The sequence below is a fragment of the Oculina patagonica genome, chromosome 13 (genome assembly GCF_052425735.1).
Source record: "Oculina patagonica isolate OP01 chromosome 13, crgOcupat, whole genome shotgun sequence".
Taxonomy (NCBI): domain Eukaryota; kingdom Metazoa; phylum Cnidaria; class Anthozoa; order Scleractinia; family Oculinidae; genus Oculina; species Oculina patagonica.
In genome coordinates, this window is record NC_135770.1 from 25,737,193 (window position 1) to 25,761,289 (window position 24,097).

The 24,097-nt window shown below is 37.7% G+C and overlaps 2 protein-coding genes across 3 annotated transcripts; one reads left to right on the forward strand and one right to left on the reverse strand.

Annotated features, from left to right (window-relative positions):
* Positions 1–89: 89 nt before the first annotated feature.
* LOC144636348 (integral membrane protein GPR137B-like) lies at positions 90–13,436 on the reverse strand. 2 transcript variants are annotated; one of them, XM_078495535.1, is made up of 8 exons: positions 12,828–13,436; positions 10,020–10,066; positions 9,279–9,456; positions 8,365–8,406; positions 4,969–5,112; positions 3,566–3,727; positions 2,691–2,803; positions 90–2,140 (listed from the first exon to the last, which is right to left on the reverse strand). In XM_078495535.1, the coding sequence occupies exons 1-8, from the start codon at positions 13,278–13,280 to the stop codon at positions 1,921–1,923; spliced, it is 1,359 nt and encodes a 452-aa protein (XP_078351661.1). In that variant the 5' UTR covers positions 13,281–13,436; the 3' UTR covers positions 90–1,920. The 2 variants fall into 2 exon arrangements, with proteins under 2 accessions (XP_078351661.1, XP_078351660.1); XM_078495534.1 differs by having other exon boundaries at positions 90–2,143.
* Positions 13,437–13,522: 86 nt separating this feature from the next.
* Positions 13,523–23,416, forward strand: LOC144636415 (syntaxin-5-like). The gene is made up of 10 exons (XM_078495626.1): positions 13,523–13,886; positions 15,610–15,689; positions 16,281–16,336; positions 17,389–17,459; positions 18,072–18,113; positions 18,746–18,820; positions 19,633–19,689; positions 21,415–21,636; positions 22,107–22,228; positions 22,709–23,416. Exons 1-10 carry the CDS (start codon positions 13,719–13,721, stop codon positions 22,866–22,868), a joined length of 1,053 nt encoding a protein of 350 aa, XP_078351752.1. The 5' UTR covers positions 13,523–13,718; the 3' UTR covers positions 22,869–23,416.
* Positions 23,417–24,097: the final 681 nt, after the last annotated feature.

Below are 24,097 nucleotides of genomic sequence, written 5' to 3' on the forward strand. Positions count from 1 at the left end.
TCGAGAGATTGAACTTAAACCGCAGGGTTTGGAATCGAACAGTGTAGGCTCAGGAAATATACTTATACTGAACCACCAGAACAAAACAATTCAGTCATAGATATCTCAATTTATTTCAACGTTAAAAAAGTTCTTTCTTTACAATGATTTAAAAATATTTATATCTTTAACTACTTTACTCTGTATGCTACCTACGACACATGACTTAAAAAGCTCAATATATTAGATATAATTGACACTTTCTCACTGCATTAGAATGTCAAAATATTTCCGTTAAGTCGAAACTGGTCACGTGGTTAAGACATATGTACGTCGCATTTGATGCTTAACTACATCAGACCATTAGAACATTACTAAATAGAAATATTTTGCTGAGTAATGACTGCAGCAATGTTAACGTAATGAAGGATTCTAAAAACAAAATTTCTTTGAGTACCATTTGAGGGCGTTCTACTGAGTTAACGCCATAAAAATTAGCCCTTTCTAGCATTTCCTACGTCGCGTAATTGTAGAAAACTTAGTTCAGGAGGTGTGAAATTCGTGTACTAACATGTTCATGTACTATGTATCTACTTCTCGAGTGTAGAATGGGAGACAATCATATTTTAAGTTTTTAACAGTACATAATCTAGAAGATCTACTCCGCAAAGTCTGCTGGAAACAAATTGCGGGGTGACGGCTAAAAATGACAAATATCAATCCGTTACACAGGAAACAATGGCTACGTCATGCTCAAAAGGCCCTGGAAGGGATAAAGAAACTCCAGTACTTCCCTATATATCTGACTTCATAATGTCTGCCGAGATATCAATTATAAATTTTGAAATTAAATTTCACCCTTTACTTACTTTAATATCAATTGAACAAAGTGTTCGATCACGTCTTTTGGTTGCAATTCGGTTGTTAAAAATTTCAATTTAAGCTTTCCAGGAAAAAAATTTCATTTTAAGCTTTCCAGACTGGAAAGCAACCCTCGATCCTTACAACATCCTTGGACTCCAAGGGAAGATAATTGGGGCGAGACGAAGTTAAAACGAGTGAAATCGGTGACACGAAGGTCCCTAGTTCTTAGGCATGTTTCGATTTGCACGTTTCAATTTTGTCTCGTGGCGATTATCTATCCCACATTTTCAGAGAATATCCTCACAATTGCGTGAGATCAACTCTCGCGTTACCCCACAATGGGATGTACGAACAGACAGGAACTGTTGGAAACGTGCCAAAAATAGTTGAAATAACGGCACTTACGTGGCGTCCGATAGTAATGAAATGGTAAGAACATCGCGCAGATCACAAGACAATAGTTATAAAAACTATAACAGCTATAAAATTCTGTGCAAAATTCTCAGTAAGGACCTGCTCATAGGCTGCTCACGCGTGAGCAATTTCCTGCTTCAAGTATTTATTATTGTTGCTACTTAACATGATTTCTCACGGGAGAATCATCACGACATCGTAACTATTCATGGTAATCTGGTTTGCACCTTCACCATTTTGCCCCGCAAAAGGCTAACGTTTACTAAAATCTATTCATTCGAGACAGGTGTCTATCTTCATACCCTCAATTCGTCCCTCGCTGGAAACACGCCTGACGACGCAGCACTACAGAGACCCATGTACTGTCCCCGATTGGTTATAAAATGCGCGCGGAAATGCAAAACCGAGCAACAACCAATCAGAAACAATGCATGGATCTCTGTAGGGCCACGTCATCAGTATGGAATTTTTTTGGATGCAATTTCCGGCAGACGTCTCTCGACGCGGGAAGAAATTGAGAGCGCGATTTATGCAGGCTAAAAAATCTACCAGTTTTGTTCCACTCAATTTTCCAGTGACTCTTTTAGTTAATTTGAACCTCTATAAGAGATCTGCAATTCGGGCTGCTCTTTAAAGGGCTCCAGCTGACATTTATATTCCAAATCATTGTCCCTCGTTTTGCTCAACTAAGACACCCTGTTGGTACCCAGACCCTGCAGAAAACAGTTGAGGAGGAGTGGTTCCCGGGATATACGCGTTCGAATAACTGTTACTTTTCTGAAAACTACCACTGCGCGTGCCTGACATGGAGCCATAAGATCGTGCTCTGTTCACACTCACACTTGAGGTAGCGGGACTAAGCACTCCTGGAATATTGTAATTACTGCTGCAAAAGAAAATATATTTAGATGTCAAATGAGTGACCGAGCGTTGGGGCCGGTCTGTAACTAGCGTTTGCAGTCTATCAGAATCACTATGAATCCTGCAGTTGTAAAGGATTTCAAGCGCAGATTATCATGGCAGTATTTCGTTCTCCAGGTCTCCAGGCGAAAAAAAACCCAAAACAAAACAAACAAACAAACAAACAAACAAACAAACAAACAAACAAACAAACAAGGGAGCTGTTTTCAAAAGTATACATGCAAAATGTTCACAAAAAGGAAAGCATCAGCCAGCGAAGGACTTTTGAAGTCAAATTAAATAGTTTCCCATTTGGCCTCCGTCGTCCAACTATGGCAACCAGTAACTAACGAGCAAAATATGGTAATAATACTAAAGGAGGAAAACAAGTAAATTTGAAACATTTTAACAGACCAGAGGATGGCATTAAAATTCTCCATCCCATTCCTTTACAATCTGTATGGCTCAAAGCAACTTTTCTACTGGGATAAGAAACTTGAAAATCTGGGTACAGAGTGGTCAGAAGACATTACCCCCTTGTTTGTACTTGTGGATTTGTCAAATCCTCATCTGAGTCATATCTTCGTGGATTGTCGAAAAAATACGACTTCTGGTCATAACTCTGTGACGCGATAGCAGATGGACCCTGTACAAATTGCACGAAAAATATTTTTTTCTGTTAGTGTATGTAGCAAGATTTGCTATGCACATACAAATGTCACAGCATTTTATAATTGAGCAGGTGACTGTACGTGGATGAGGCAGATAAAATATGAAGATAAATTAAGAGGATGGAGCTTGGGGAAGTGGGTTTGGCTGGGGAGGGGGGGGGGAGTGTCAAGAAGTAAAAGGAGAGGGACTTAATAATAGATAGTTACAATTTGCTATTGCATTTTACTCTTTCAGTTACACACTGTATGTGGACTAAAAAACACTCGTCTTGTATATTTTTCTTTTCTTCCACAGATTTCAAGCTAAGTCTTTTGCTATTAATAAGTATTATCGTTACATTTTTTAAAGGTTAGTACCAGACTTTTTTCACATTTAAATTAAATTTAATCTAGCTAACGGCACTAAGGATGTATTCGAGGCAAACAAAATTTAAGTTTTTATCAAGTTTTCTCCAACATGCATTTTTTCATGTTTGTCACCCCACTGTGATTTTTATTTTTATCCTCCCAAGTTGGGAACTTGTCCTTTATCTCATCCTCCTTCACTTAAAAGAGCTACGTCTGAACACGCATTTGGAAAATGTTTTTTTTCTTTATCCTCTCTTTTATTGCGTTTTTTTTGGTTTTTTTTTCGTTTGTTTTTTCTCTTTATTTTTAGTTTCTATTTATATTGATAATGTTAAAATTGGTGACATTGCTCACTTAACAGTGTAGAGGTTTATCACAGTCTCGCTTACCAGGTCTCCAACATTTGGCCTTCTGACTCGAAAAAACCATACAACTATAAAGGTAGGGAGAACTTCCCACACGATCAGCACAACACCAAACGTAATGAATTCCACATTGCGGATATCTTCATGAAGGCTTTTACTTTTTGAGTCTTTGTATCTTATTTCTCCCTAAAAGATACCAACAACAGACAGGGTATGTCAAAAAAATGTTAAATTGCAGCCAGGGATATAAATCGCTTGAGAACATTGTAAAATTAACATTAATTCAAATACGTTTTGATCAAAATTATTTGAGGTGTTAATATTAGGGATTTCAATGTGATCATTCCTGCATTTAGTTCCGTTAGTAAATGAGAAGCTACAAGGAACAGTCCTTTATGGTAATTTATTTTTGCTTTGATGAGGGTTCTAACATTGTCAATGTTATGCTCATGTTTGCGCAAATGTTGGACAATCTTTGAAATCAAAACAAAGTGCGAATCGGGTGATTTTCTCCTGTGTGCTTGGGTGCTCACCCATTCAAATGACCCTGAGAAAAATGAGGGACTACTGGTCTAATCAGATGCAATAGCCAAGTACATGCATTGGCAACATGGCTTTTTTCTATTTATTTCCTAGCATTATAGATCTGAATTGCAATGCATGCAGAAAAACACACTCAGTATACATGATTCTACCTCTTATGTACAGCCATGAATGTGATCAATAACTCCGCAGTTACTTTAAAGATGAATTCCAGTCCGTACTGCGCAATCTCGGCTGCAATGTTTATGTGAGCCCACCACGAAGAAATGTTTACAAGCAAAACTAAAAATTCCGCGACAAACTTACCTTTTTCTTCATTATTAACGCCAGATATCCTTGCAGAACAAATAATAACGAGTAGAAGAACCTTGACGCTATTTCAAACCGACGTTTCAGCTCATCGGAAAATCTGGAACGAAACGAACTGTAATGGCGGACTAAAAAACTTCATGTATGCTGTCACCGAAGTGTAACGTTTCAACGAATTCAAAACAAAAACGAAAACAAACCAGAGTCTGCGCAGTACGGACTGGAAATCAGCTTTAAAGTATAGTAGAATCCTGATTTCTCAAACCTAAATCAGGGGTAAAATTACAGAGGAGTACTTTCCAAGGGAAGCGAAAATTGGTCGAGAAATCAGGACTTAGAGAAACCAAGGGTTTGAAAAATCGGGATTCTATCGTACTATAAAACAGAAACTGAAAGGTCAAAACTGTTTCAATATGATATCCCATTTTTGATTACCTATCACAGGCAACCCACAATTATGTACAATGTACATGTACCCCTTCTTTGGAATACAACGTGACATACTGTATTCTTGCTATTGGATAATCTGCAGATGTCATCATCATTTCTACCAATCTTAAATGATGTACACAAACCTCATCAGAAACATTTATCCAGCCATATCCAAATGATGATAAATCATGAGGCACGGTGACAGCTATAAGGTTGTACACCACTCGTGAGACATACAACAGGACGACCAACACACACAGCACTATACCTTGCCTTGTTGTAGCTCCCTGAAAGGTTGCATAGGTAAAAAGGTAAAGTCTGTCTCCGAGCCATGAGGCTCATACAGCCGGAGCTTATCCCGGTTTCCTTAGCATTAAGGTGGCTCGTAACAGTTTGGTCAGAATAAGACATGCCCGTCTTTGGTATTCTATCACAGCTATACCAATAATGTTAAGGAAAATCTTTAAGCTCAAACGTAAACAACGTTTACCAATGAACAATTTAAGGTCATAGTGACGTCAAAATATGTTTCCATGGCAACGTCATATAAGGTTAAAGATACACTATTTTGGACCTTTTGAGGCTAATAACTCAAAAACTACTCGGTGAAAGTTCTTCTTTTTTTACACATTTTTATCCAACTGATAAAATAAACATATTTGCAAATTTTGAAAGAAATCTGTCAAACGGATTCGGAGCTATGTTATTTTTGCATAAATTTAAGGTGGCTCTGAACATTTTTGACAGAATTTTTTAAAAAATTGTCAAATTGTTTCTTTTGTCCTTTAAACAAAAATATATGAAAAACAAAAACTTTTACCGTCTAGTTTTAGAGTTATTAGCCTCAAATGGTCAAACATACGGTATCTTTGACCACTTTTGTAGCTGCCATGGCAACAAATTTTGACGTCACAGTGACTCCAATTTGTTATTAGTTAAACCTTTACAAGGGTGTTCTAAAAGTTAAACCTCAAAATTACTGGTGTAGCAGCAATAGAATGCCAAAGACAGGCATACTCATGAGGAGCTTAGGCCTTCGAAAAAAAATATGCAAATTAGCTTAGCGGAGATTGAATCTCCGCTAAGGTAATTAAGATTGGTAACATAAGAACGTAGTTAGCACGTTGAACTACCGCAACGTACAGTGAAGTGTCAGTCATAAACGTCGCGGGTTCTCTGTAGAGAAAGAAAAAAAGATATTAACTGGAGTACGGGGTTGCCTAACAGCAAACATCGAGGCAAGTAAGACAGAATAATTTAGCGCGAGGTTATATTCTGCCCACAGATAACAAGAGCTCAGTAAAGAACTCACCACCTAAGTAAAACAGAATAATTTAGCGCGAGGTTAATATTCTGCCCACAGATAACAAGAGCTCAGTAAAGAACTCACTACCTAAGTAAGACAGAATAACTTAGCGCGAGGTTATATTCTGCCCACAGATAACAAGAGCTCAGTAAAGAACTCACCACCTAAGTAAGACAGAATAATTTAGCGCGAGGTTAATATTCTGCCCACAGATAACAAGAGCTCAGTAAAGAACTCACCACCTAAGTAAGACAGAATAATTTAGCGCGAGGTTAATATTCTGCCCACAGATAACAAGAGCTCAGTAAAGAACTCACTACCTAAGTAAGACAGAATAATTTAGCGCGAGGTTATATTCTGCCCACAGATAACAAGAGCTCAGTAAAGAACTCACCACCTAAGTAAGGCAGAAAACATTTAGCGCGAGGTCAGTAAAGCGAAATAACCGGCACCGCAAGCTGATTGTTATTGCAGCGCTTGACATAAGTGATCATTGTGAAATTGAAAAGCCAAGTTAAATTTTATATTCCACAACTAAAAAAAAAATAAAACTTACCATTGTGCGGTGTTTGTCTTGCTTCTATCTTGGATGAACGGCGGGCCGCGCTGTTTGCGAACTTTGCGTTACCTTATTATTTCCCGCCAGAATAAATTAACCCGGTAACAGTAATCATTTAGATGAAAATGCCGAATCTCTTTTCGTTTATTAGACGAAACCCTTGCACAATCTTACAGGGCTTTCCTGTTTCGCATTCATCCACACGAGTTTTGCAGGGTAGCGAGGAACATGTAGCAAAAAATGAAATAAAAATATTCTTAAATTGGTAACAATGCTACTCAAACTATTCATGTCGTGAAGACTAGCTACAACAATCGACTCCTTGAAAGCCCCAATCTTCACACATTCAACTTTTTTTCTGCGTGCAGAATTACTGTTGATCTCGCTCTTACCGATATCATTTTTGTCGACTCGCTTTTACATTTATAACTTACCAAAGTCGACTCATACTTGCGGTTGTCCGTCGGATATATATCCAATGTCGTATCGCTGATACAAAAACACCAAAACGCCGCCTCAAACTTGACCGTGTAGCCAAGAAAACTTATGAAACAGGACTGAATCATTTAAGGTCGCAAACAATGCCGATATCGACAGTTTAGCAAAGAATATTCTTAAAGAAGATACACCGGCACGTTTCGAAACCGCGAAAGCAGAAACTGCGTGACACAAGAAACAGATCACGTACACATAGCTAGGACCGGTTTCATCTCACATTTCCTGGCATGCGGTGACAAGTTATGTACAAGATTAAAAGACCTCCTGGACAGAATTTTTTTTGAGGGCTAAGCTTGTCATGAAACTACTACGAGCCACCTTAAGCGACTAGGAGTATTGCTACTCCCCCCAGGATGGGATGCTAGTCCATCGCAGGGTTACCCCCCAGCAGTAAATTCGCCGGTACCCATTTATACACCTGGGTGGAGAGAGGCACTGGAAAGGTTGCATAGTAGCACTGTAAACTTCCAAAGTACACAAAATAAAATAATGCCCCCCCCCCCCCCTACGATCCCAAGAAAAACAACACAATAGACTCAATGCAAATATGACTGCCATATATAAATGTCGGCTCCTAAAATAATCATTAATTTTGTCAGCAAAATCAAATCACATCCCTCCACTAAAATTAAATTGGAGCTGGCGACTAAATTTGAACAGAAGTCGCCAGCCTGTTGACTAAAATTGAGAAGAAGGATTAAAAGTGTGAGCTTAATTAATAACGACTAAAATTTTCACTGGCGACCAAACTGGAGCAGAAGGCTAAATGGATATGTCATCCTTTTCAATAATGCAAACCTTTGATGTTACCAAATATAATTATTGTTTTAATAATAGTTTGACTAGTTAGGCCTGTTCTCACATTTTCATTCTGATGTGGTGTGCCATTATATAATTAGCTTCTTTGAGAAATGATCTCGATGTACTGATGCAGTGACAAACATCTACAAGTGTATCTTGCGATAAGGCAGACAGTACTTCATGTATGTGCAAGCAGAGTATCACAAGTTGCAAGAATTCTAATGGCGATACAGTGTAAACAGGAACTGACGCACACAAACAGGAAATTGTTTGTACAGATATAGAATAACCAGTTATTTGCATGTGACAAACTTGTCTTCTCTCGACCAATAAACAAGTTAAAAAAAAAATCAGTCAAATGATAAGCCAACGTACCTGCCCCTCTAGTAGAACATTAACAGATGGAGCTCTTGTGATCTGCAAGAAGAATGTCAAAAGACATCAGACTATGTACACTATGTGCTTGGAACACTTTAAGTGCAGTATACAAAGACCTGTCTTGTAAACATTAATTAAAACAAATTAAATTATTTATTAGTTGTAACTAGGTTGTAAAAGAAAAAAAAAATTAACTAAAAGTTAATTGGTACGTAGATACTTGTAAAAAGAAAGAAAAATAATAATAATAAACCGTGGAGGGGTGAGGTGAGCAGAGGCAAGGAGACGTGATGGGAGGCGAGGCGGAGAGGAGAGGCAAGGAAAGCATCAGTGAGGAGAGGAGTGGCAAGGCGAGGAGAGGCCAGGGTAGGAGGGCAGAGGAAATGATAGGTGGGGCCAGGCAAGGGGAGGCAAGGAGAGAAAAGAAGAGAGGTGAGGGGAGGAGAGAAGAGGGGACGAGAGCAGAGGAGAGAAAATGATAGGCGGGGCCAGGCAAGGGGAGGCAAGGAGAGAAAAGAAGAGAGGTGAGGGGAGGAGAGAAGAGGGGACGAGAGCAGAGGAGAGAAAATGATAGGCGGGGCCAGGTGATGGAAGGCGAAGTGAGGCAAGGAGACGAGAGAAGAGAGGAGAGAATAGGCATGGCAATGTATAGGGGATCATAGTAATAGTAATAGTATATCTTTATTGCGCCTTACTCTCCAAAGGGAGGTATTGGTCTGTTTACAACAAAGGTTTTAACATTTACTAATATACATTTAAGAAATAACAAAAATTTGATTCTTATACAATTCATAATGACGTGATGGGAGGCGAGGCGGAGAGGAGATCGAGGAGATCGAGGAGAGGAGAGGAGAGTAGAGGAACAAAATCAGGGCTAAAAGATAATTATTATTATGAAAAGAAAAACATACCTTGATGATACAGACACAGAGAACAATGCCAACCACAACGAACAGAAGCCCATTTACAACAACCCTCGTTATCACTAATTTCTCATGAGCATCTTGTTCAGGACATACAAAAGAGGTTGAGATGTTGATTGCAAAGAAAATTATGTTTACTGTAGCGAATGATCCAAATACGTATTTCCTGACAAGAACAACACAAATACATGTAATATAAAATTAATAAGAAATGGTCCATCTTTATATATAGTGGTGTCAGTGTTGAAAATCTAAACATTACATTGTATACAGTGTATTTAATACAGTTAGAACTATTTTGTCTCCAACTAGTGTTCTAATTTACTGTAATGCTGCGCCTTCAAATAATTTTATATAATTTTAAACAATGCAAATAATGTAGAATTAATACTCAACCCCACAAGTAGCTTTTACCTTTATTGAGTATAAATAAAGGCAACTTACTTACGTTACTCTGTATAAAACTTTCCTTAACAATGCAGGTGGGAACATACAAATCATGTAAGTACATGTACATTGTATTATAAGTCAGCATGTTTTTTTTTTCACATCAAAATTGAGGGAAAAATCTAGAACTGACTTGAAAAAAAATACCCTGGATTTACTTAATATATTTCCTTGAGTAACAGCCACATACAGACTGGAGTATTATATCTGCAGTATTTTAAGAATGAAAAATATTTCAAGCTTGGGTTTCCTGGCCAGTAAAGAGAAGAATCATCTTCTTACCTGAATGTTACTGGGTCAAGAGAAGTTCTCCTAGTTTTTAATACAACCTGTGAATTGAAAATAACCAAGTCAGCAAAATTAAATATTGTTTTTCCAAATCAGGATCATTGAGATTAGAGACAGATCTATCAATATTTTTTGGAGGGGGAGGGGGGATGACAAATATTGTAAAAAACATAATTAAATTTTATCAACTGTTTGCTGAAAAGCCATTGAAATAAATTGTTTGCTGCAACATGATGAGTATAAAGTTTGTAAAGTGGAAAAAAAATGTTTGCACATGCAGGCGCATATATAATTAAGTTAAAAAAATCTCACATGAAGAAGAATTTATCATCCCCCCTACAAAAAAATAAAAATACAATGGTCCATCCTTTAGATGTGTCAGTTCTAGTTTTGCTTTTTGATCAATTTATGTAAAATTTCTTAAGAAATTTATGGAAAAATTAATAACTGACCGAGAGAAAAGTATATACAGTTGCTTAGCTTTCCACACTGGTCTGGGCCACTGATTCCATTCCATTTAGATTTACCGGTACACCCCCTCAAAGGCAAGATTTTTGAAGCTTTGAAGGTCATTTCAGTGTGGTTACTTTATCCTTTGATCTTTTGAATACTGTATTTCTTAAGGAAGTAGGAAAAAAGTTGGCTTTTCCCTAATGTGGTTAAGAAAATTAGGTTACATGATAACCCAGGGGGAATCATGTTGGCACTTTTTTCTTAAGCCTGGTTTCCATGTGATTGCTGACAATTGCAAAATTGCAGAAATTACTGAACCATGTGATCACAAGGCCAGGATTACAGAGCGAACTGTTTTCATATGATCACAAACAATCACATTCAGCAGAAATGTTGGATGGGATCAATATTTATGAATATTATGGGACAGGTTTTGACGGCAAATTATGGATCACAGTTGTGTTTTCTTTATGATCGTAACAATCATAGCCATTAGGAAATTGTAAGCTGATCACAGATGATCACAGGAAATAACTAGAACTTGGTTCTATTTTCTGCGAACATCTGTGATTGTCTGTGATTGATTGTGGATGATCACAATGGATCGCAAACCACCACAGATGCATTTTTCCATATGATTGCAGATCGAAGAACCTACAATTCTGCGATCGTCTACGATCATATGGAAACCAGGCTTAAAGGGGGCTTCGTTTTGACTATTAAAATGGAATGGCCCTCTACATACCAATATTTGTTCATCAAAATCTCTTGCTGGGTCTCTATTTCAACAACTGAATTCAGTTACATGTTGTATAGTGCATTTCATGTCTTACTTGTCCTGATGCATGAGCATGAAATGTAAACCGAATGTCAGTAACCCTGGGATAAACCTGACTAAGACTACGAGCAGTCCCTATTTTTTCGCAGAGTCCGTCGAGCTTGAAGCGAAATTTTTTTTCGAAGAGTTTGTCGAGCTTATAGCAAAAAAATTACGCGCGGGGGGAGGAGGCGGGGCAAGGCGAGAAGCGAAAAAAAATAGGGACTACCCGCAAAGCCACAGCGTTTGACCTTTCACGGCCGAGTGATTTTTGGCTTCGATTTCAAATCTAATTTGCCGTGTCCAATAATATTTCCGCATTTTGACGTACTGTCAATTGACACCGCTGCACTTGGTTGGGTTTGTCACGTACGCATCAAACTCAAAGCTTTTTTGATGAATCGTCTGCAAAGTTTTATCTCTGGTGATTTATACAGTTCCAGCAATGTTTATTTTTTAACACTGATTCACCTCTATGGGCTACTTAATGTAAAGGCAGCTTGATGTAAGTGTTTAAAGCGCTTCTGTTTGTTTAAATTTGTTTATTCCCGGCTTGTAATTATGAAGCTCGCGCAAAACAGCCGTTGTCTTGTTTACGAGCCTTGAATTTCTGTGGAATAAAGCTACTTTTGGTTGAATTCTCCTCTCTTATTTTCGCTCCGTACTTTGGCGGCTTGCTGCTCATACACTGAATTAAAAATGTTCTTCGGAGATGCAATTTTATAGCGACAAAGTACGATTCAAGAAGCGATTTCGAGAGCTCAAAAGCTCCCGCTCCCATCGCTTCGCAATATGACATGCAAGTGTTAACAACGTATTGACATCTTGCTGTCAACTTTCCAAGCGTTAGCCAATCATATTTTTGCGTTGTGAGAGCAACGCATAATTCAAACACTGTGGCTTAGCGGGTAGTCCCTATTTTTTTCGCTTCTCGCCTTGCCCCGCCTCCTCCCCCCACGCGTAATTTTTTTCGCTATAAGCTCGACGAACTCTTCGAAAAAAAAATTGCTTCAAGCTCGATGGACTCTGCGAAAAAATAGGGACTGCTCGTAGTCTAGATTCTAATTTGCATTTTGAAATTAACAAAAATAGAAAGAATATTATTAAGCTTATAGCTAAAATGCCTTTCAATATAAACTTACGCGCATCAATAAACCAAATGCCCTCTCCGATTTTATGACTTCTCTGATCATAATTTAGGCTTTCTATATAAGCTAACTTGGTGACTGAACTCTCACCTCTTGCATGCGAAAAATTATTTATGCTTTCACATGACTAGCGCGCGAAAGGCGGAAGTATACCTAATTTGCATTGAATGAAAAACCGTCTACAGGCTATGCACTAGTCCACAATAACATGGAGCATCCATGCAGTAATAACAAAAATCCTTGCGAAATACAAGTCTGCATTTTATGCAGTAGTGCAATATTTTGAAAATATCGTCAATTCGAATGCTTGTTGTTAAGCTTAGCAAATATTTTTTTACTTGGGTATGTGTGACCTATGTACATGTAGCCCAATAAAAATCTTACCTTCGCCAAGTATAAAGTTAACAGGGTCAAAGTAAGGAATTGAAGGTAGATCGGCAGTGCATAGAGAAGCCATCGTGCAAATGCACCAAAGCTGTTCGCTTTGACAGTATCGTTGAAATAAAACGAGAACAGTGTAGTTCTAAGCGCGGCCCAAAACAGGTAGATAAACAAGAACACACTCTGATATGATAATCGACGATGCTTGAAATACAAGATCAGACAAAGTTGTACCAAAATCATAAGAAAAAGTAGAGCGTACAATGCTGTGAAGACAATCGCTAAACTGAGATGGGCAGTGCGTGAAATCGGAGGTAAAATTTCCGCCGGAGTTGTACTGTTGATGGTGTAAATGGTGATTGATTTGCCATAGCTCGACTCAGTACTGGAGCGATCGAGGAAAGGTACGGATGATGTTGCTATGAATTCGAAGTTCTTTCGATTTTCATCCATCATAATGTATCCAGTGCAGTTTCTCAAACATCCAAAGGCAAAGAAGGATCGCTAAAGAGTACAGGAGTCATAATATTGGCGTTTCCTTGTACTGAAGTCACATGAAATCCGTTCGAAGCGATGTCAGTTTTCCTAGAATTGAGCTCTGTCAAACGATGTCTTCACTTGTTTTCACTTCGTTCGGTCCGAGAGCCAGCGATGAAATGTCCAGCGGTAACTCCCTAAGTTCTACGTCACCATTTCTATCATTAGCTTTCTGTTTCCTTTCGAAGAAGTGTCGAAATTTCTCTCACGAATTTACCTTATTTTCGTCATTTTACGACCCTCTAACACATAAAGTACTCTCTGCTGAAACCGAGACTTTCATTTGACACAAGCATCACAATATGGGAAGGTGTAAGAAGTGAATGAAGGGCAAAAACTCGCCGATGTAGTGCCCCCATGATCACTCGACGCCGCCGAACTCGGTCGAGCGGTGAAGACAGTGATCAAACTCGAGTGGAATTTTCAAGCGAAAATAACTTCAGCACAGCAGCAGTGGATATGACAACATGTAGAGACAGAACCTCGGAGTTTATCTCCGCCGTAAAATCACTCCAGTCGCGTCAGGTAATAGTATAAATGTCCTTGTTTAAGTTCAGTTCATACAGGAATTTAAGCTTACATGTAAACGTTCATGTACGTTTATATAATAAGCTTACTGACCGGCTAGAATGGGCTCTATTTCTCTAGATTAGTTTGAGACTTAAACGCTGGGTGCATTTCTCCAATTTTATTGAAATTCAGTGTCTGTGATCATAACTCGTGTATGAGTTTAATATTTTCCACAGTTTTATTTTTGATTAATACAGTCACCATTTATAAAACATCTGAAGCAGATGGACTAATATTATGATTACAAACTTTAACACGTCTGTGTACTTTTCATTGCTTAGACTGGCTTGTTAACCTTAGAGGTTGTTAACAACACATTAAGGTTGGGTTTGGTGCATCATTTAAGAGGGTGATTATTGTGTGCATTGATAATTGCATTTGAATGATGTTTTAAAATTAGGTACCACTCATATACCCAAGTTACCACTTACATGTATCACACTGGAGGCCTTCTGGCATGTACTAAAACCCGAAACAACGAAACGAAACCACCGAAACGAAACGACTGAAACCACCGAAACGACCGAAATGAAACCATCGAAAAAGTTGACCGAAACGAGCAAAACGAGACAAAATCACCGAAACAAGCAAGACCTATCACAATTATTGAGAGCTAACCGTAAACAGGCTAACCGGAGTGCATAGTAGGCTAACCTAAGTGAAACGTAGGCTAACCGGAGTGTGTAGTAGGCTAACCGGAGTGTATAGTAGGCTAACCGGGGTTTATAGTAGGCTAATCGAAGTGTAAAGTAGGCTAAACAGGGTGTATAGTACGGTAAGTGACAAAATTCTTGAAGTTTTGCTTGTTTCGGTGATTTCGTTTCGTTTCGACCGTTTCGGTTGTTTCGGCGGTTTCGTTTCGCTCGTTTCGGTCATTTCATTTCGGTGGTTTCGTTTTGTTGTTTCGGGTTTTAGTATATGCCAGGCCTTCTAAGGGAGGTTTTTCAAGCACTGATGTCATCTCACCGATAATGACACATACATGCCCTGTCGTTTTGCTATTAAAGCATGTGTATCCCAAAGGGTCACTGTTGCAGCATATTTTTTAACAAGTCACATTGCCTGTTGCTTTTAAGTGTAGGTCTTTTACATTGTAGCGATGTTGAATGGTAAATACAAGACATAACAAGATGGCAAGACATACTTTTTCTGCTTACATTGGTTCTTGCATCAAGAGATATGATATTTATTTTGTCTTGAAGGACATATACATTGTATGTAAGTCTCGCATCACGAGACAAGACTACTACATGTATCTTGCAAGAGGTGAACAGTAACTTAAAATGTGTACAGAGGTTTGAACTTCTAACAAGATTATGGTAGAGGGTGCAAAACAAGAAACAAAATGCATTTGGAAGCATTTTGTGACCCCAATAAACATGTTGTAGTATACTTGTGGCCGGCAAGTGGCCTTGACACTTATGTAAAGTTGATAAACATATGATTTACACAGACATACATGTAGATCTATATGTTGTAGTTTGAAATTAATATGTGTTGTGGTGTAAAATTATCTTTGGTTTATTTATTTTTTTCAAACCAGTTTGATGTATATTTTTCATTGTCTCATATTCATTATTCTAATTTGAGACAAAGGAAAATAAAAATCAGACTGGTTTGAAAAATATTAAACCAAAGATAAATCTAAACCACATTTTTGTTATTAATTGTTCTGCAGGGAAAAAATTTTACTGGTAAAAGGCTGGACCATCAAAGGCCAAATGGACTTCAGAAAAGTCAATTCTTTGCCATTGCCAAGTAAGAACCACTTCTTGCCATGCATGTACACTGTATTTATAGGTATCCATTCAGGTTTTCGTGCACATATCGCTGTGCGTAAGAGGTGCTGTGGAAGTACATTGTAAAGGTGTCTTACACTGTATATATGTACATTGTACATAAGCAAAAGTGTGACACAAGAACCCTGCGAGACTAGACGTGGACATTCGGGTCTAAATGGATTTAGCAAATTACCAAAACAAAAGTAACAAGCAAACAATCAAAAACGAAATGAAGAAAACATGACTTTGTGATGCCATAACTCTTACTTTACATGTAAGTACATTGTGCATGGTGTATGTACATATATGTATGATTCAGGACACAGTGCTGGCTAATGTCATGTCATGGCGCAATTTGTGTTTAAAGTGATTCATTGAAAGCATACGTTATATTTGTACAGTAGATGCTGCATTCTTAATGTGGAACTACATGTATATCAGCTTGAGGCAGTGCCCTGACTGCCCTCCCTAGTCCTTATGATTGTGGTGCATCAAACACAGGATGTAGCGCAACTGCTGTGTCTGGTTGCTAGTTTGCTGTATTTGAATTTATTTGTTTCTATTTTAGGCACATTGGCAAGGACATCAGCAACACTTTTGCAAAACTGGAAAAGCTTGCTATCTGTAAGTTAACAATTTTTCTTTTACAATGTATATTACAGGCCTTCTGATAGGGTGCGGCAAAAAAGCAGAAATTATGCGGCATTTTTAGGGCAGATTATGCGGCAAGAAAGTACTATTATGCGGCAAATTATGCGATTTTATCTGAGCGATTTTAAGCTTGTTTTAAGGTTTCAGGAGATGAAATTCCATTTTACGCATTTCAAAAAATAATAAGAGCATAAAGGAAGGATAAATATCTGTATTAGAATGAAATAGATTATTTTCACCTCATTTGCGTTTATTCCAAGGTCAAATTGCTTTCCGTGTACACTACATGACATATTAGAACGTTGAAGACTTTTGGTGACATAATATATGAAGTGTGACAAGATACCGCTGACTGAATTAATGAAGGTGCATGTGTTAACGTACGGTGTCGAACGATCGGACGATCGAACAATCTACGATGTTTTTTACTTCATGGAAGGATTTAAACATTCTGAATTCAGCCAATTCGCCTTGTAAACTTCAGTACAATACAAGAAAGCAAACTTAAGATAGAAAGCAAATTTATTTGTGTGAATGTTGTTATGGCTTAGTTGAAACTAAAAAGGGAATTGCCTGCTCGAAGTAATGTTGCTCGTTTGGAAACCACATTAGAGGTTTTTCAAGGTTTTTTGACAGGTAAACCACCTTGAAACAACGTTGAAATTGTCTTAGATCTTAGTGAAAGTGAGTATTTCCTTTATCTTTGCTCAAATTGTGTGATTTTGTATGAATTATGCGATTTTTGATGAATTATGCGAAAAGTTGCGATTTGAGGTCAATTATGCGAAATTGCAACATCGCATAATATCAGAAGCCCTGTATATTACTGTGCTGAACATTGCAAAATGTGTAAACTATAAACATCTCAGTTGATATTGTTCTTAAAGAGCCTTAAGTAACTAATGAAAGGTGGTCAATCACTGAATTGTCAGACAAATTTATCTTTGTAGTACAAATACATGTACATACTGTATAATACAGTACACACATCAACTGTTTTTTTTAATCTGTGTAATCTGTGCTAGTGGCCAAGAAGAAATCATTGTTTGATGACAGACCCATGGAAATTCAAGAACTGACTTATATAATAAAGCAGGTAAATTGTCTTGTTTTATATAATTTTCTTTGAAGTTTTTTTTAACTGCAAGAATCATGAAATGTCAATATCTATGACACTTTTAATTAATGAAGGGATGTATGTAAATTTATACCATGCCATAGAAAATACAGCCAATCAGAATTCAGGAAAGACGTATATTCGACGGTATTCAACTCAACCTTCCCTTCGTCTTCTATGATCTTATTCTCGACGAAATTTAGTTAGCGTATTTTTTATGGCAGGGTCTTAAATGGTAACACAACACTATCTCGTGGTATACTATGGAATATCCCACTTGTCACTTGTTTTGTAAATACAAGTGACTTGTGTGATATTCCATAGTATACCAATTGAAAGCGTTGCACAACTAGTATGTAGATTATCTCCAATATGAAATTCCATATCAGAACAGCACTCTTTTCTACTATTTGCACAAGTTTGTTGATAACATTTCATGTCTTGGACCAGAAAATTATTTGTCCCGATTTTTTTACTTGCACAAATAATCAGCCTTCAAACAAGATTACCAGAGAGAGCTTTTTTATTCATAAATGTATGACAACTACGTTGTGTCACATATAAAATTAATATTTTTGTTTGGTGTTGCAGGACATTAATAGTCTCAACCAACAAATTGCCCAATTACAAGAGGTATGTGTGAGGTATTTGTTGCCATGACTTACATACATTGTAGGGATCACTCTTTAGTTAATGTACAGCATCAGCATTCTCAACATTCAACAGTTTGAAATTTATTCAAGTAAAATTTCATGCCGTTTTCATTGATATGCGAAAGTTCTCTGAAATTCAAAATCCAACTTGTCTAATGATTGCGTTTTTGAAGCCATCAATCATAAATATGGTGACAGCCAACAAACCGTGAAAAACAGAAACAAACAAAATGGCCCGAAACCTTGAATAACAACTGACAGACGTGACCTTTTGACCCGGTGTTTATTGGACTTCTGTTTCCTGAGAAGTCCGCTAAGATCATTGAGGGAAGAAAAAAGTATATTAAACAGTTGGTTGAATTTCAGAGTTTGCATATCACTGAAATCTGCAATTATGACTTCACAACTTAAAAAAAAATACAAGACGTTAGTGTGTTTGCTACCTTAACCATTATCCACATACATGCTAAGTGTAGTGTACATGTATTATTACATGAAATTTTTGGGACAACTTAATTTTCCAATTCAAATTTTTCTGGAGTATTTTTTTTAACATTTTAGCCAGTCTTTTGTGAAGATTTCTTGTAATTATCTGTTCAATGTGTCTTTCAGCTTGTGAGGTCCAAGGCCAGCACACAGGGAAAGCATTTACAGACCCACTCAAGTACAGTGGTGCTGTCACTTCAGGTGTGTGAGAATAATATAATAATAATTTATTTCTTATTACTGTAGATGCAAATTAACATCCGAATAATTTTATGATCAAATGTGCTTTACAATTATAACTACCTATAATAATTATTGGTACAATAAATTATACTTAACCTAAAATTCAAAATTTAAAAAGTAGTCAATCTGACGCCTTCCTAAATAAATAAGTCTTTATTGTTCGTAGTTTTTAAGAATACAGAAAAAAACTTGAATTGACCTTAAGAGTAAGTCACTCGTATATACAGGGCCAAGTCATTCATACATCTTATAAACCAAGCGTAAGGGCTGCACTGGGAGAATATTGACCCAAGGTCTTGACAGAACAGACCAAGTGCAGAGAGGTCCATACAGAAAATGCCAAGGGGTGATATTCCCCCAATCTCAGGAAGGATAAAAAGAATGGGATTCTAGTTAACCGAGAACCCACCAGGTGTTTCAGTTGGTAAAGAATTGTTTTACAAACCAAAAGTCAATTTTTTTAGTTATTTATTTATTATTTATTTATTTTTGTTTATTAATTTTGTGAGTCATTACAATGCATGAGCTCATGGGGGATCAATCAGGGCAATACCTGGTCTATTGCTTGGGAAATATTGGGCTGGCAATGGAGCAGTCTGATTGATTAGTATTGGTTGTTGGCCCTCTGACTACCTCAGTCGTGTAATAACTTTCGTTTACTGCACATTTATGTACACTATAAGTTCAATAATAACAAGCTTTAATTTTTGAAAACTTGCCCAGCTCTTTTTTTCTTCATATGCTGAAAGTGGTACTTTGTTTTGTTGTAGTCAAAATTAGCAAGAATGTCAAAGGATTTTAAAGGTGTCCTGGAAGTAAGGACAGAGGTAAGGGACATGCCTATCTGTGGTTCATTTGTTTTTTTTGTAATAATTATGTAGATCAATTGTATTGTTAGTATGAGTAGCAAACTGTTATTCAAGTGTCAACCTTAACAAATAATAAATTAAATAAATAAGTAATTGTACTATACATGAGAATTTACTGTATACATACATATTAATGTTAGAGTATTTGGCACTGAAATTGTGTCCTTAAGGGATATTTGACAATAGCAATTCCCAATGCAGTTTTAATAATTAACTTGACACTTTTTTTAAAAAATCCAGCTTTAAAGATGAATTCCAGTCCGTACTGCGCAATCTCGGCTGCAATGTTTATGTGAGCCTCACACGAAGGGAATGTTTACAAGCAAAACTAAAAATTTCGCGACAAACTTACCTTTTTCTTCATTATTAACGCCAGATATCCTTGCAGAACAAATGATAACGAGTAGAAGAACCTTGACGCTATTTCCAACCGACCTTTTTAGCTCATCGGAAATTCTTGAACGAAACAAACTGTAATGACGGACTAAAAAACGTCATGTATGCTGTCACCGAAGTGTAACGTTTCAACGAATTCAAAACAAAAACGAAAACAAACCCTGAGTCTGCGCAGTACAGACTGGAAATCAGCTTTAAGCCACAGTCACTGTCTACCACTTCATGTTCCTTTTATATCAATATTGGGATATCTTATTACACCTGCTTCCAGTGTTACAGTATGTGCATACTGTAGCTATCTCTCTATATTATTGTCTTTCATCATCCATCTTTTGACATCGTCTTTTGTCATGCTGTTTGAAATGAGCCAATCAAAACTGATGCACACTGGTGTTTGTTTCATGCAAATAAGCCCACAAGTTCAGACGATCATGGTAGTGGGTGGTGTTTGGTGGATTTCAATCCGTCTTGTTTACTTAATTACCTTATTGTTACTTATTTTTGCTAGACTTGATTTTCGCGATTTTCGCGATTTTCAAAAAATCGCGAAATTAAAGACCCGCGAAATAAGGTTCTCGTGAAAAATAATGACGCGAAATTTAATACTCTCCTATATACATGTAATACCTTGTGATTTGTCAACGTTGCCGTCAGTTTACTACATAATTATCTTAGTACAGTCGCCAAACTAGCTCTACTGTGTTACAAAGGAACATGTCAAACTGTTTTAAGTTTCGTTTTGTTATAATAGTTTTGTTCAGTGTAATTGGAAACTATTGCTGGGGAAAGTTAAAATCAGTTGTGCCAATTTTGAGACTTACTGTTTGTTAATGCAGACCAGAATTTTTACAATTTTTCGCGAAATTTAGTTCCTTTAAACGTATTTTTTTGGCCAGATCACAAATTTAAGTCCCGTGAAATATGCCCGTTCCACTTTCGCGAAATTAAGTTCCCGCGAAAATAAGTAACAATAAGGTACATGTAGCATGTCGAAAGATGGATGTCGATAGAAAGCAACTATTAATCAATCAATCAATCAAGCTATGCATGTAACACTGAAAGCGAGGTGTAAAAGGATCACCTTTATGCATGCTCCAGAATCTGTTGCTTCACCTAAGTGTTTTGAGAGTACTGGTAGTTTTGTGTTACTTAAAGATACTACCCAAAAGTTGACAGTGTTCTTAATTCTCATCAGCTGTCTTCCTAATGATGTATTATTATTATTATTGTTGGGAGAAATTTGATGTTGAAAATTGAATAGTTGTGTTAAACCACTGTTCTCCACAGAATCTAAAACAGCAGAAGGAAAGAAGAGAGCAGTTCTCTCAGGGAAGTGCAGCAGACAGCCTACACCCAGCCGCGATACCAGGCTCTGTCCTGCAAAGATCCAATGCCGCTAGGAACATGGGGCAAGGAGGTGATTGTGCAGTGGCAATAGACATGGATCACTTGGATTCAAGACCACCAATGTCCAATGACATGAGTCAAATGCAGCTAGTCGAACAGCAGGTTAGAAATTAGACCCGATTTCCACAGGTCTCTTGTCCCCAGCCTTTGCTCCTCCCCCAGGGTTTGTATGGGTCATGAGAAACCTGGAAAGTCATGGAATTTTAGAATTTCATTTTCCAGGCCTGAAAAGTCATGGAATTTAAGTGTGGGTCATGAAAAGTCATGGAAAATGGTAATGATCGTACAAAATAAATTAGACAGGTTATTTTTTTGTGAGGAAAAGGGTATAAACGTACCCGAAATCAATATCATTTTTGAAAGTTTCCACGAAAAAATATTGGTGAAATTTTGGTCATGGAAAACTTTGAAAAGTCATGGAAAAGGTCATGGAAAGTCATGGAATTTCAAAAGCTAAAAAGAGTGCACACCCTTCATGTCATGTTTACTATCATGTAGCAAACATGACACATAGCTTCTGCATGAAACAGAGACAACATCATCAAAAGCCGTTTATCTGTTTTTGTCGCTAGGATGAGTACATTCAGAGCCGGGCTTCTGCCATGGAGAACATTGAGTCAACAATTGTCGAACTTGGCAGTATATTTTCAGAGCTTGCTCACATGGTTAAGGAGCAAGAGGAGCAGATTGAAAGGTTTGGAGATTAGTACATTTTTCTTCATTTTATCCACATTGTGCATAAACACACGCAAAATTAGAGTTGTTTACTACCCACTGTCGTAAAACCAAAGCTCATTTAGCCAATCACAACAACAGGGAGTACAGTACTAAGCCAATCAAAACTCAAAGTAAAAACGCGTAGTCGGTGCCAAGCGCGGGAAACTGGCAACATGTGCCAGGCGCGGGAAATCAGGCAACGTGGCATCAAGCGCGGGAAAACAGACAGCTAGTCGGTAGTGCCATGCGCGGGAAAACAGGCATTCAATGGCGAACGCGGGAAGGCAAGTAGCCAGTACTAAGTGCGGAACAACAGGAAAAAGTTTTCAAGCGCGGGAAAACATGCAGCCCGTCACAAACGCGTAAAGATAGGCAACCAGTGCCAGGGCGGGAAAGCGCCAATAAGAGCCCGTAGCCATTTGAATTGTTTCTAATGCGTCTTTTCTTCTTTGTTTAGGATTGATGCAAATGTGGAAGCAACTGAGCTGAATGTGGAAGCGGCACACGGTGAACTGTTGAAGTATTTCCAATCAGTCACGTCCAACAGATGGTTAATTATCAAAATATTCTGCGTTCTCATCGTCTTCTTCATCGTCTTTGTTGTCTTCATGGCTTGAACTTTAGTAAAGTCATACGTGTATCTTTTAAATAACCTCTTCCACTCCGAACTGAGTTTTTACGAAGTGTTTGATTTATTTTTGACATTTGTTAAATGGGTTCTATTTGATTTAACCAATCAGCAACATGCGAGGGCGGAGCTGACACGGCAGTATACGTCGATGGCACGGCTACTCTACTCCCACATTTTCATTGGTCAAATGAAAAGGAACCCAGCCAAAAACGTCAAAAATCGATCAAAAACTTCGTCGCTAACTTGGCCGCTGGGGAGTCACGTTTTGTCAGCCTGAGCGTGTCGACTGTGTACATGTAAACAGCGGAGCCTCTCTTACATAAACCCAAAAGGAAGAAATGGTTCCGTGGATCACAGTAAATTATGTCGTTTAGTATTATAGAAGAAGGTTAGAAAGAAGAATAGTTTGACAATTAATTTTCTCAAGCCTCAAGGAATTTTCTCGAGTCTCCAGGTAGACTGCAAAGTTGGTTTGAATATACATCACGTGACACATCTGTCTGTAGCACGTGATCAACCTTTTTCAGTGAAGAACGTTTTGTTCACGTGGTACAGCGTGATGCAAGCAGGTTTTGACGCTGACTTGCGATCACGTAAGCAGTCGTGTGATGACACCTCGAATGTTGCATACTGTTGAGAAGAGTTGTATTTCTCTTCTTTTGGCAAAGGGGATTTTTTTAGTCTAGAATATACGGTAAACAATCTGTTCTTTGCTTATGTTTCCAAGTTAGCTTTCTGGTAGAAAAAAAGAGCACTGAAAGATTTTGTTTCGAAACAGTTAAATTTGTCCCTCATTGTGAGACATTCGGTGAAGATAATGTCATTTTCCAAAACTTAATCATCGTTGTGCATGCATAGAACATTGTGCATACATAAATTGTTTACTTGCTTTCCTATGGGGTTACATATATGGGAGGGCTGTTATTTAACTGTTACATGCTACTCATTTATTTTAAATTTGCGGCAAGAGAGCCCAAAGGATTGGACAAAGTTCCAATTGATTGGCTAGCTTGCTCGTTAATGAAAACTGTCCGAATATTAGCAAGCGATTACGAACCTGGTAGGAGTTATGACGGAGGGGGGGGGGGGGGGGGTGTATTAGTTTGATTCTGCATTACCACAGTAACGCACCTGCTGTATGCGTGAAAATGTTAAAGATGTAGCATCACGTGAGATACTAATTGACAGAAATGTAATATTATTATAGCACATTGA